A 13,374-nucleotide genomic window follows, 5' to 3' on the forward strand; every position below is an offset into this window, starting at 1 on the left:
ATCTTGTAAGAATTCCATCATTCTTGATAGCTTAAAATGAGATGTATGAGCCTTTCTTCTCTCACACCATCGAATGTAAGTCTTCCAGACTCTATAATAATTTGCCGAAGATACAGCTTTTCTGGCTTTTATCATAGTCTGTACTACTGCCTCAGAAAACCCTTTTCTTTTCAAAATGGTGGTTTCAATAGCCAGGCCGTCAAAATCAATCGATCTGAATCCAGGTGATTGAATGGGCCTTGTCTTAGAAGGTCTGGTCTCAGAGGTAGACGCCATGAGTCCACAGACAACCTCTGAAGCCTCGAGTACCAGGATCTCCTTGGCCAATCCGGGGCCACTAAGATCACTGGAACCTTCTGCCCCTGTATTTTCTTCAGAAGTCTCGGTAACATTGGTACTGGTGGGAATGCATAAAGGAGATCTCCCTGCCAGTGAATAGTCATGGCATCCACTGCCTCCGCTAGTGGATCCCTTGTTCTGGCATAGAACCTGGGCACTTGACGGTTGATCCTGGATGCCATCAGGTCCACATCCGGAGTTCCCCACATCGAAGTGATTTGGTGAAACACCTGAGGGTGTAAGCTCCATTCCCCTTCCTTGAGCTCCTCCCTGCTCAGGAAGTCGGCTTCTATATTCTCTATTCCTGGGATGAATATAGCCGATACGGCAGGAACATTCTGTTCCGCCCATAGGAAGATTCTGGACACCTCCCACATGGCCAATTTGCTGCGTGTACCTCCCTGGTGATTCAGATACGCCACAGCTGTGGCATTGTCGGTCTGAATCCTCAAAGGGAGGTTCTGTAACCTGTCTCCCGCCAAGGAAATGACTTTCCAGACAGCTCTCAGCTCCAAGATGTTGATTGGTAACGCTGATTCCTCTGCCGTCCACAGGCCCTGAAGCCTGAGATCCAGGACTATTGCCCCCCAGCCCCTGAGACTGGCGTCGGTAGTTACTATCAACCAGTCCCAGGTCTGTAATGACCGACCCCACTGAAGGGAATCTACTTCTGTCCACCATTTCAAGGATTCTCGGGTGTCCGAAGACAGCACTATCATCTCGGATTTCATGGTCAAAGTGTCTCCTGACCAAGCTGACAAAATGTTCCATTGGAACCTCCGAGAGTGGAACCTGGCAAATTGAAGCGTCTCGAATGACGCCACCATCTTCCCCAGGAGCTTGAGGCACCTCCATACTGAAATGCTCTGAGCCCTGAGAATCTCCTGGACTAGGGTGACCAGATCCCTGGCCTTTACCTCCGGGAGGAATACCCGATGAAGATGGGTGTCCAGTATGACTCCCAAGAATTGGAGCCTTTGTGACGGTACCAACTGAGATTTTTGCAAATTTAAAATCCAGCCGTGAGCCTGCAAAAAACTGATGGCCTCTGCCAAGTGACTCTGCAGCATGGCTGCTGACTCTGCTTTGAACAGGAGATCGTCCAAATAGGGTTTTACTGTGATTCCCCTGAGCCTCAGCACCGCCGCCATTACTGACATTATCTTTGTGAATACCCTTGGCGCGGTTGCTAGCCCAAAGGGTAACGCCCGGAATTGTAAATGCAGGTCTCCTATGGCAAACCTCAACAAGGTCTGATGCTCCGGGTGTATAGGAACGTGCAAATATGCGTCCTGGACATCCATGGACGCCAAAAATTCTCCCTGGTCCAGACTCAGGAGTACTGACCGTAGAGACTCCATTTTGAAATGGTCTACCCATAAATGAACATTTAGAGACTTCAAATTTAGTATTGGTCTGAAAGACCCGTCTGGTTTGGGCACCAGGAACAGCGTGGAGTAAAAGCCTTTCTTCCACTCTGTCTTGGGGACTAGTGTCACCACCCCTTTTTCCAAAAGGGAGTGCGCTGCTCTCACAAGAGCTGTACGCAGCCGTGCCTCCTTTGGTAAGGATGTGGGAATGAACCTCTTCGGAGGTGGCCCTCTGAAAGGGATTTTGTAACCCTGTGTTATGATGTCTAGCACCCAGGCATCCTGGTCTAGAGAAGCCCAAGCGTCCCTGAAGAGTGTGAGACGCCCGCCCACTTTTGTCACTGTCGGGCAAAGCCCCTGACAGTCATGCAGAGGGTTTATCCTCTCCTTTATTGGCAGGCTTCTTGTGAAAAGAGCCAAATTTTGACTTTTGTGTCTTGCCTCTAGAGGGCTGAAACCTTCCCCTGAAAGACTGTCCTCGAAAGGACGCACCACCTCTAGGGGAGGGCCGAAAGGACGGCTTAAAAGCAGAAAATCTGGATGTCTGCTTTGCTGAGGAGGCCGGCAGGAATGTACTTTTGCCGCCTGTGGCCTGTTTTATAATCTCCTCTAATTCGGTACCAAAGAGTACCTTTCCTTTGAAGGCTAATGTTTCCAGAGCCTTCTTGGACTCATTGTCTGCTTCCCAGGCTTTAAGCCAAAGCACTCTCCTGGCATTAATGGAGACTGTGGACACTCGGGTTGCCATTTTAATAGCTTCCTCCTCTGCTTCAACTGCATATTCTGCTGCTGCCTTAATCTTTTCTGCCAGCAGTAATGCACCCGGGTCAGCCTGCAGCATGGTGCATAATTCACCAGCCCACTCTATCATGGCCTTAGAAACCCAGGCTGAAGCAATAAGGGGTCGTAAGGTAAACCCCACCCCTTCAAAGATAGCCTTGAGGTTTCCCTCCAGCTTTTTATCCACAGAATCTTTAAAAGCTGCACCGCCCTGTACTGGTAATACAGTAGCCTTGGACAAACGTGCCACTGAAGCGTCCACAACTGGGACCCTTTCCCAGAGCTCCGCATGAGACTCTGGCATGGGGTACAGATTTAGGAATCGTTTTGGCATCTGAAGCCTCTTATCAGGAGTTTTCCAAGCCCCTTCTAACAATTCCTGTAACCCCTCATCTGAAGGAAAAGTAACAGCCTCCTTCCGCTGTCGCTTAAAAACACCTTTAACAGGAGTCTTATCCTCCACAGTCAGCTTTAAAGCCTGCTTCACAGCTACAATGAGATCCTCTATACCAGCAGCAGAGTTCTCTTCCAAATCATCACCCTGATCCCAGGGGATGTCAGTATACTCTCCTTCCTCTTCATCTACCACAGTAGTTAAAGCATAAGACCTTCTAGGGGTCCCTGCCACATCATCCATTTTGTCCAGCATTTCACTGAACCTGTTAATGCCTTTTGCAGTATCCTGCATCACCTGGATAAGTGCAGGATCTGCCTAGGTAAGAGGCAAGGAGCCAGACGACTGCTGAGATGATGGCATAGGTCTCTGTGATTCTACCAGCCCATCACTCTGCCTGTCCAAAAGCTGCACCAAAGCGTTTACTGACCTGCCTAGGGCCCTGGCCCACGCAGGTTCCATATGCTCTGCCCTATGGGGATCACTGCCCATGGGTCTCACATCAGCGCAAGTAATACATAAGCCCCCCTTGGCCATCTGCTCAGGGACAAACTTTTGTGTGCAAACATTGCACGCGCTCAGTGCATTAAGGGCTCCCTCCCCCAAAACCACAGCCTGATGCTCAGACATGATGCCAGTGAAAAATGTATATCTATCAGTATACACAGTGCAAACAATGTACAAGCGTTTATACAGAGGCAATGCACCCAATCACTTATCTGTCTGTTGGTTTCAACTGCGGGGAAGCGATGCCCAGGAAATCCAAGTCACTCTGCCAGGATCAGTAAGCCAGCTCAGCTCCGCTGCAAGCGTTCTGAAAGGCGCCAAAGTCAGAGTGAAGGAAGAGACCACAGGTCCCTGCTGCTGCGGGGTCCGTGACCTTTTGGCGCCAACCACCCCCAGCAAGCCGCTCCTTAGGTAGGATTTCCTAGTTCCAGTGTCTCCCCCTCAAATGGGGATCACTTGGAACATGCCTGTCACAACGCTGCTGTCCTCTCATCTAGGAGCTCAGCGTGTAAGCTCCGCATAAAATGGCCGCCGCCATCACGGAGCGCCTGTCCCCCATGATCCCCACCTAAACGTGGAGCCGGTTTCAGGGTACTCCGGAGCCCAGGCAGCCTTTTGGAAAAGGCTATAAGCGCTGCACAGGGAGACCAGACAGTGTCTCCCTTGTGCACAGTGAGCTGACAGGACGCGCTTCTGTCAGCTCCTGCTGCGCTAGCAGTGTGAGGATTCACTATGAGAATCCTCACACTGTGCCTACCTAGCTAGGGTGAAAGTTAATAAAACAATAAAAATCCCCTAACTACTCTAATTCTTCGGCTGCTCCTGCAGCCCTTTAGAATAGCACCCACTCCAGTGGGCACCTAACACGAACTGAAGAGTCCAGGGATGCAGTAGGGGAGGAGCCTACCCTCTAAAGCTTTAGGATAGGTGCCTGGCTCCTTCGGACCCTCCTACATCCCAGTGTTGAGCTGTGTCACCAGGACCATTGAAAGAGAAATTATTGTACTGCCCAATGCAATATGACAGTTGCAGGCAGCCCAACCATTGCGCTGCCGTACGATACAGTCCATGGCTATTACTCATACACGTTACTATTTCCAGCCAGAGATTAAGCCCAGACGTGTTTTGTTTTCTGGATATGTCTGAGATATAATCAATGAGAAGATTTACTCGCATAGTTACAATGCTCTAGAATTAAGGTATAATGTCAGGGGTGAGGCACAAGCCAATCTGTAGGCCCCCCCTTCCCCCAGAACAATGAAGGAGTCATCAGCGCTGTTTAGATCAATAAACATAATTCTGGAAAACTATTCGGAATACATCATCGCTTTGTGCCACACTCTGCGCTAATACTGCTGTATAAATCAGGCTGCTATCCCTCCACAAGCAGCCAAGGTGACTTTGCTCGGAGCCTGCTGGCTGCACCTTATTCCCACTCTATGATCGCTTACTGTCAATTCGTTACCGTGATGTACGATAATGCACACTGAGGACGATCACAAAAAATAATAATGAAACCCTTTTCTGTGATGTCATTTCAAGACCGCTAAATGTTTTTTTTTTTTCTTTTCTCTCCTCCCCTCCCACAGGGCTCATCGTCCTGACCCTCCTGGTTTGCTGGATGCCCAACCAGATCCTGCGCATCATGGCTGCCAGCACGCCGAAGCAGGAATGGTCCATCCGGTACTTCCGTATCTACATGACGCTGCTCCCGGTTGCCGACACCTTCTTCTACTTGAGCTCTGTGGTGAACCCGCTCTTGTACAATATCTCTTCTAAGCAGTTCAGAGACGTCTTCTTGCAAGTCCTTCGCTGCCGCCTGACGTTGGAACACGTGAACAAAGACAAGCTCCGACGAGCTCATATCCACTCCGCCGCCAGCAGTACCAACTACAAACGACCTCTCATGTCCTCGAGGAGAAGTCGTTCCTCTAGACGAACTGATGACACTTCATTAAGCACTTTTAAAACGGACCCAGAACCTGAGAAAAATCGAACACCGCTAGAATCGCAGGGATCTCATCGGGAAGTCCTACTGCAGACGGCAAATGCATCGGGGCGCAACGGTGTTTGCGAAAGTGAAATTTGAGCGGTTTCCTTTGCCGGCACTAGTAGTGCCTCTATTCAGGCCATATGAGCAAGCGTCACCCGTTACACCAAAGTATCGCTCTTCTTACACTTTATTTATGGCGCCAACATAGTGCGTTGCACAGTACAAGGCATGTATAGCAAAGTAACATACATCACAGACCGGAACACACGTTAAGAGGAACATGCATAGAAGTGGTTTATGAAATTGCCACTGTGATCCGTCTGTAACAAAGAACCAATTTCACAAGTGAGAACACGAATACAGTATCTAGTCAATTTTTTACAGAACATCAGCCTTAACATCTGCCATTATGACGTACAATAGATATCTTTCTAAATGTTCCATTAATTAATTCTACAAATATCTGACTATATCCTCGGCTACGCAAGTTGTCTGCAAGATGATCTTCAAGATCTGGAATATTATGGGAAAATGTTGATTAAATATGTATTTTAGACTGGGAAAATTATTATCTAGGCAGCGCCCAGGACCTAGACTTACCCAGCAACTGGTTCAACCAGGAAGATTAAAGAGGCCGCGTTATTGAGTGAAACGCGTTGTGCTATGCATTCCATATTATTGCCAGTATTCCAGGTCAAACCCGCCGGAGAAGCTATGGCTTCCAAACCGTGCAGCCGCTTTGTACGTCTTTCCCAAAGTCACCAAAGATACTCTCATCTCCAACTATGTTCCCATTGTTTACGCGTTTGCTTTTGATTTGCCTTAACAAATACCTTTTGTCACCGACCATGCCATCTCTATTGAATTTCAATGGGACAATATCCCTGAATTCACAATTCCTTCTACTGCCAGGCTAAGTATTTTGTACCACACAGGCACCTGTACAGAAGCCTCATCCTCTAATTAAAGTTAGCGTTCTGTGCAGAAGTTCATGGGGTGTATGTAATGGGGTCTGGATTTGTCGGAGGATCTCGGATTTTTTTTAAAATGACAATCATTTGGACATGACCAGATCATTTGTACACCGTTTACAGCACTTACTCAGGGACTAGGGGATGTTTCCTGCATATGTACTGTACACATAATAAAGCAGTGTATTTTGTGTTACCTTGCCTGGTGTATGTTCTAACACAAAGGGGTGGATTTACTAAAGAGTGGGTGTGCAAATTTGGAGATTCTAGGTAGCATATTAATACAATCTGATTTGTTGCTATGGACAATACCTTCACATTTACATCCTATACTCCTTTCACATTGAAAAACTGGGTCAGAACCGGGTCCGGCACTTTCACATTCAACCCGGGTTGCCCATTGCGAGGGTGACACGGGTTTAACCCTTCTTATAACCTCGGTGGAATTGCTAGGTTGGTCGACCAGGATTATAAACGGTGGCGCATTCACACCGCACTTCGTCCCAGGACCCTAAGTCACCGACCCGCCAATAACCGGGTCCAAGGTGTGGCGGGAAAGGCGTAGCGTGGGGTGCCCGTTACCTCTATATCACCTGGGCGTTACAGATGGAGACGCACTTATCCAACCCGCCGGCGCACTGTTCACAGACTGTAAGACGCTCGAGCGTCCCTGTATTGGCGAATGGCGCGCTGACGGGTTGAATAAGTGCGTCTCCATCTGTATGCCTAGAAAAACGTTAACATGGGGTTCTGATTTACAGATCTATAAGAGATGGGGTGTGGGGGTTATTCGCCATTGTCGTCCTAGACCAGTAGTTCTCAACCTAGGTCCTTGGGACCGCCTAACAGTTCATGTTTTCCAGGTCACACGGCAGGTGCAATCATTACTCATGGACACATTTTAAAAGATCCACAGGTGGAGCTAATTACTTCACTTGTGATTCCGTGGGGAGATCTGGAAAACATGAACCGGGAGGTGTATCAAAGTTAGGAGCTAATGGTTGTTGCTGTAGCTGTATCTGTGTCATTTTTCAAACCCAACTTGTAAGATTATAGTTAGGAGCTGATTGACTGGTACTTTATCTCTCCAGCTTTGATTACTCCCCCCCCCCCCCCCAAAAAAAAAAACAACAACAACCCACAGCTTGATTGATTTGCCAGAAAGAAGGCTGAAAATATTAGGCAGGATGGTACGTGGTCACTAGTTCAACACTCAAAAGGTTGACATGCATGACGGGCGACATGGCTTTAGTTGACATTGGGAATGTCGACATGGGTTTTCACGGCTTGTGGAGCCAACGTGTACCCGACGGGCCATATTTCATGCCATGCCATCCACTAAGGCGTGGTGAGAGAATATAATAGTGTGCCGAGGATAGCCAGCCATGCGAGGCGGTGCACCAATACGGAGTCCATGTCAACTGTGTCGTCATTTGGGACAAATAATGAAAAAAAAAAAAAAAAAAACGGTACTTGTTTCCTAGAACGGGGCCACCGATTTACATTGTATGATGCCATACAATGTAAATTGGTGGCGCCGTGCTAGGAAACAAGTACCGTTGCGATGCGACGCGATTATACCCGATTTTTAATTGTACAGCCACCCTGATGGCCGATTACAATGTTAAATGCCCCCCAGACCCGATTTTTCATTGTATACCCACCCTGATGGGTGATTAGTATGTCAAATGCCCCCCCCCCCCCCCCCGATCAACGCTAACCCGAAGCGTGGCGAGCCCACGTGGGGTGGCGGTACATGTCCTCCGACCTTTTTACACCCCCACTATCCACGTCGGCGTGGAGTTGATTTTATATAGTGTGGCGAGCGCAGCGCATTACTTCACATGTATTCTGCGTCCCCTCGCGGGGCTCGCCACACTATATAAAAAGTGGGGGTATGAAAAGTTCGGAGGACTCGTACCGCCGACCCTCGCCACGCTTCGGGTTGGAGTTGATCGTGGCATGGCGTTAACAATGGAGACATACTAATTAGCATTTGACATACTAATTAACAATCATGGTGGGTATACAATTAAAAATCGGGTCTGGGGGGGGGGCATTTTAACATTGTAATCAGCCATCAGGGTGGCTGTACAATTAAAAATCGCGTCGCATCGCATGCCATTACAATGCAATTTTAAAATTGTATGGGAACGTCTTTAAAACACTAAAATCGGGTCGGTCGGGTCTGATCGGGTCCCATCGCATACCTTAAGTTATGGTATGCGATGGGACCCAACGGGCGCTGTGCTAGAAAACAAGTACCAAAAAACCATTTTGACCTTTAAGTGTCGACCTTCCCAATGCTTGTGTCGAGCTAATGACTGTTGACCTTCAGTGGTTGATGTTCCTGCGGTGGACCTAATGACCCCCACATGACTTGGATCTCCGTGTTGCGCCTGTTCTGTCTGCCTATGCTATTGGTGCGCTATGTAAGTCACAGGACCATATTTTCCAGTCTGTGTAAACATTTGCTGTGGACGTTCTTGCTGGAGATTAGTGGACATGTGATTGAGCAGTTTCCCAACCTCGGTCCTCAGGTTTTACTGATCGCCATGTTTACGCACGGACTGTTAAAGCAGAATAACCGAGGTAATAATTAAGTCACCTGTGTGCTATCGCTTTCCTTAGACCTGGGCTGTGGTTGGGAGCTGCAGTAAATATTTCATTCTTGTCGTCCCCAGTGAGAGGAAGGGGGTGGAGATGATGAATATTTCCCTGTGAGCCTAGCAGAGCTCCAAGCGAAAAAAAGCCCCAATCTTCCGCATCCCACCTGGCGGCAGTCGCTGGACACCTATCGTCACATTAGTAAGACCCTTATACAGAAATCTAATCCTCCAAGGCAAAGTTTCCCAAACTCTATTACAGTCCAGGTTTTAAGAATATCCATCCTGGATTCCAGAGGATTTAAATCAAATGGTCTGAGTTACAAACGGAGTGCCTGAACACCCAGTGTTTTCATGGCCCATAAAACGCTGCCCGTTCCCACAGCCCAGCGCCACCACCACGGTTCGCACGTGCGCAGAAATACGCAACCCCCAACCGTCGGGGCAGGGGACGAATTTGTATCACTGCGTGTGATCCAGAATCGGCTCCTAAGTCACCTGTTCTCATCGATGGATATCATTTAAAACTGGGGTAGCCAACCCTAGTCCTCGAGAGCTACCAACAGTGCATGTTTTGCAGGTCTCCTCACAGAATCACAAGTGAGCTAATTAGCTCCATCTGTGTATCTTTTAAAATGTGTCAGTGATTAATGAGTGCAGCTGTGCAGCAGCTAGGTTGTCTGGAAAATGTGAACTGTTGGTAGCTCTCGAGGGCTACGGTTGGCTACCACTGCTTTAAAACCTGGATTGCAATGGCAAAGTCTGCTGTTAGGGAATGACCTTAATGTAGTTACTGGCTGCTTGTAGAAGGGATGTGTTTACACCTCGTGCTTAGCAAATCTCCAGCAATATTACAGAGCCAAAGGTCTCGGAATCCAATGTGAAGGAGAGATGAGCCACAGGACATGAGGCAGAAGGTTATCTGAGAAATGACCCTTTGAGTGCCAAGTGAATTTGTCAAGCGAACATTTGTATGACATCATAATGACCTGCAACATTACCATATATAGGAAATATCTTTTTTACACAACATTTTTTATTTGAATTTATATAACAAATGTGAGCAACTCTGGGATTTTGAGCAGATATTTTGCACATCTCTCAGAGATATTGGCACTCAAAGGGCCTCTGATTATTCCCCTGCGTAAGTGCCCGTGTGGAGAAGATGAAACGTACGGCGGCGCTGCCACGGAGACAAGAGAGTGTGCAGGAGGTTTGCATCCACGTATTCTGTGCGTACAGAGAATGGCCTTTATTAAAGTGCAGTTTGAAAATACAACTGAAGATCAGATTTACTATAACCCAACAAAAAAAAGTATAACAAAAATATATTTTTGGTGACCTGTCACGTTTGCGGAGGAGACAAACCAACAAGCATTCTTGTTCCCTGGCGAGTTGGGTACGATCAGGGTAGTAGTCCTTTTTAATACTATAGCCGGCCTGTCCGCAGGGACAGCGCTAGTGCCACGGGTACGGCCAGCAGGCAGCCATGCGTTGTTGCTGCGGAATTCCTGTTCTTCTTAGTCCGTGGTCCGTTGCAGAGCGACGTGTCGCAGCAGCTGATGCAGACAGAATTCAGTTTGCCCGGGGTGCAGAACGACTGGTATCCAGCGGAGGCGATGAGGCAGGCGGCTGATGAAGCACATGACTTGCGATACAATATTCCTGGAAAAACAAGAACAAATTACTGTCTGATCAGAGAAACGTTGATCTGTGAAATGAACTATTGATATTCTGTGAGATGGCGGCAGACGCCGCACACCTGCTCCTTGACTACCGAGGAGACGGAAACCCCTCCATGATTGCCTCATGATCAGCTTAATATGCTCGGAATGAGAACACACAGGCAGGTTCCAAGGGATGGAACGGTGAAGGTCAAACTCTTATCTAAGGCTGGGGTGCATCGTTTATGCGATGCAAGGGAGACGCCAGCATTACTTTGAATTCTAATTATTCCAGTGTTCTAGTCTACAGTGATTTTCCTTAACATGTATTTGAAAACATCTATTTACAGGGTGACCAGGATAATATGACGCGTGAGAAATATTACAGACTAGTGGCAGAGTGATATCCTGGGGTGAGGCTGCCAATTGCGCTAATCAGGGGGTGGCACTCTGCCACATGGTAATCTCAAGAGCTGGCAGGACAATTCTGCATTAAGTGCACCCTCCAATGCTAACCACGGGAGGGGGCAACCCATACTGTACACTAGATTCCACGTACTTAACCCGGAATATAAGGCTGCGACTGGGGTGGTGCGGACGGTGCCACCGCACAAAGCGTTGCAGGGTAGGGGCGCTGTTGGCAGAACTTGCCATTTATCTGTTTTAATTACTTTTACTTGACGTATGACTTCTGTTGCTATATACCATGAAATTAATTTGAAAGCCCTTTGTTATTCAGTCACACCTATTACATTTTAAGTTGTCAAAAATAACTGGGATTCACACCCATCACCTGTGCCATTGCAGTCACACACACTATTTATTGAACCATATGACCCTGTAGAGAAAGCTAGAGAATTCTATTTGAGAATTTGAAGCTCACTTTGTTCAAAAAAAAAAAAAACAGAGAGATCAGCATTGAATTTTATTATTTATTAAAAGGTTTTGTAACGGAATAAATAAGGGCTCAAATTAATTGCACAAAATGTGGTATAAAGAGGATTTGTGTGATGCCCCTTACCCATGAGGGTGTGCGCTTTGTGTTTCTAATTGTAAAATGAAGAGGGACGATAATTCTTTCTGGCACAGGGCACCAAAGAGCCTTGGTACAGATCATCTAGAATATCTGGTCTAATCAGCTAACTGCATCTGCAAGAATACAGCTCACAGGTCACCACGAACCCTTAATTATAATCTGGGAACCGCTATGATCTCCAAAGAAACCGAAAACTCAGCCATTACAATTATTTAATTAACTATCTATGAGTTGTTGGGGTTCCCAAAAGTCGTTTTTTTTTTTTAATACATCCCAAATGAATAACTCTATTACAGTTATAGGAGTGCAACGCAGTGATTTTAACTACATTGATCTGCCTGCATTGAAACAATCCACCCTGAACTACATTTCACAGGTTGCGTTCATAACAGGATCCGCAGTGCGTAATAAGTATTTCTGAACCTGACCCGCTGAGTTTTTGTTTGTGGAGACCGTTTCTCTGGACATTACGGAAGATCATAGACAAAAAAAAATAGAACTGAATTTTGGGAATCGGTTAGGGCCGAGCAGTCTGTGGGCCAGATGCACGAAGCTTCAAAAGGTGATAAAATGGAGAGTGATCAACAACCAACCAACCAATCAATCAGCTCCTGTCTGACATTTTCTAAACACAGTTTGTGACATGTCAGGTAGGAGATGATTGGCTGGTTGGGGGGGCGGGGGGTGGCGATGCAGTGTTGGGTGCCACAGAACCACACATCGCTTATGTGGTCCAACCTGAATCCACCCCACGGATGACCCCTTTATAAAATATGTTTATGATGCAATACATAAAAAGAACACTGTTACCATCCTTTACTTATTTTAGTTGTAAAACTTTGCGGTAAAGGCCCAATACAGCTTCCCCTGCAGCTCCCCGGGAGGGGGACACATGATTAGGCACTTATCATATGCAGTCCCCGGGGAGCTGCAGGGGGAGAGCCGGGTGGGGGACGCTGGGGAGCTGCAGAGAACAGCTGGGCAGGGTGAGCTGACAAATAGTCAGCTGGCCGGGGACACTGTTGATCCGGGCATGGGGAGAGGCTGGCAGGGGCAGAGTACACGAGGGCGGTATTCAATGAGGCTGATTCGCCAGGTTTTTATGGCGATTTTGTGCTGTAAGGCGAATTTCTGACAAACAGTGAATCACCCTATTCAATGACCAGATGGCGAATACATTTCAAGGTTTTTTCACCATGATTCACCGAGTAGCAATCGCTATCTTTTTATGGTGAAGTGGAATGTGAACTTTTAAAATAAAGTGTTTTGTTTTTTACATCTGTAAGCACATGAATATATATTTAATAAAAAAAAAAAAAAAATATATATACAAAGAATGGGGAGCCAGTGATTGGCTGAGAGCTCTCTCAGCCAATTGCTGATTGGCTGAGAGAGCTCTCAGCAAATCACTGCCTCCCCATTTGTTTGTATTGAAGCTGCGTCTGCCTGGTCCTCCTGCCCAGTAGTGAGCTGTTCCCCTCGCCGGTTCACCTTCACCGGTGTCCCCCGCCCGCTGTCTGTGTGTCAGCTGCCCCTGCCAGCCTCTGCCCGTCCCCGGCATCCCCCGCCTGCTGACTATGGGCAGTATTCAATGAGCATTTTGGCAATGTGCAGCGAATCCTGTTTAGGATTCGCTGCACATTCGCCACTGCTCGCTGCGTTCCGGAGCCTCGCCGGCTCCAGTATTCAACGAGTCAGGGGCTCGCTGCCCCTG

At 47.5% G+C, this 13,374-nt stretch overlaps 2 protein-coding genes across 2 annotated transcripts in view; one reads left to right on the forward strand and one right to left on the reverse strand.

Moving 5' to 3' along the window:
- Window positions 1-6,550, forward strand: part of GPR39 (G protein-coupled receptor 39) — an 89,450-nt gene extending 82,900 nt beyond the window's left edge. Inside the window, exon 2 of the mRNA XM_083154345.1 lies at window positions 4,980-6,550. Coding sequence (XP_083010471.1) covers window positions 4,980-5,479 — 500 coding nt within the window. The 3' untranslated portion in view covers window positions 5,480-6,550. The remainder of the gene's footprint in view (window positions 1-4,979) is intronic.
- A 3,638-nt stretch (window positions 6,551-10,188) lies between these two features.
- The window catches only part of LYPD1 (LY6/PLAUR domain containing 1), a 70,067-nt gene continuing 66,881 nt past the window's right edge, over window positions 10,189-13,374 (reverse strand). The window contains exon 3 of the mRNA XM_083154346.1: window positions 10,189-10,625. Within this exon, the coding sequence (XP_083010472.1) occupies window positions 10,390-10,625 (236 nt within the window). The 3' untranslated portion in view covers window positions 10,189-10,389. The remainder of the gene's footprint in view (window positions 10,626-13,374) is intronic.

The sequence above is a fragment of the Crinia signifera genome, chromosome 7 (genome assembly GCF_055691185.1).
Source record: "Crinia signifera chromosome 7, ASM5569118v1, whole genome shotgun sequence".
In the NCBI taxonomy this organism is placed as follows: domain Eukaryota; kingdom Metazoa; phylum Chordata; class Amphibia; order Anura; family Myobatrachidae; genus Crinia; species Crinia signifera.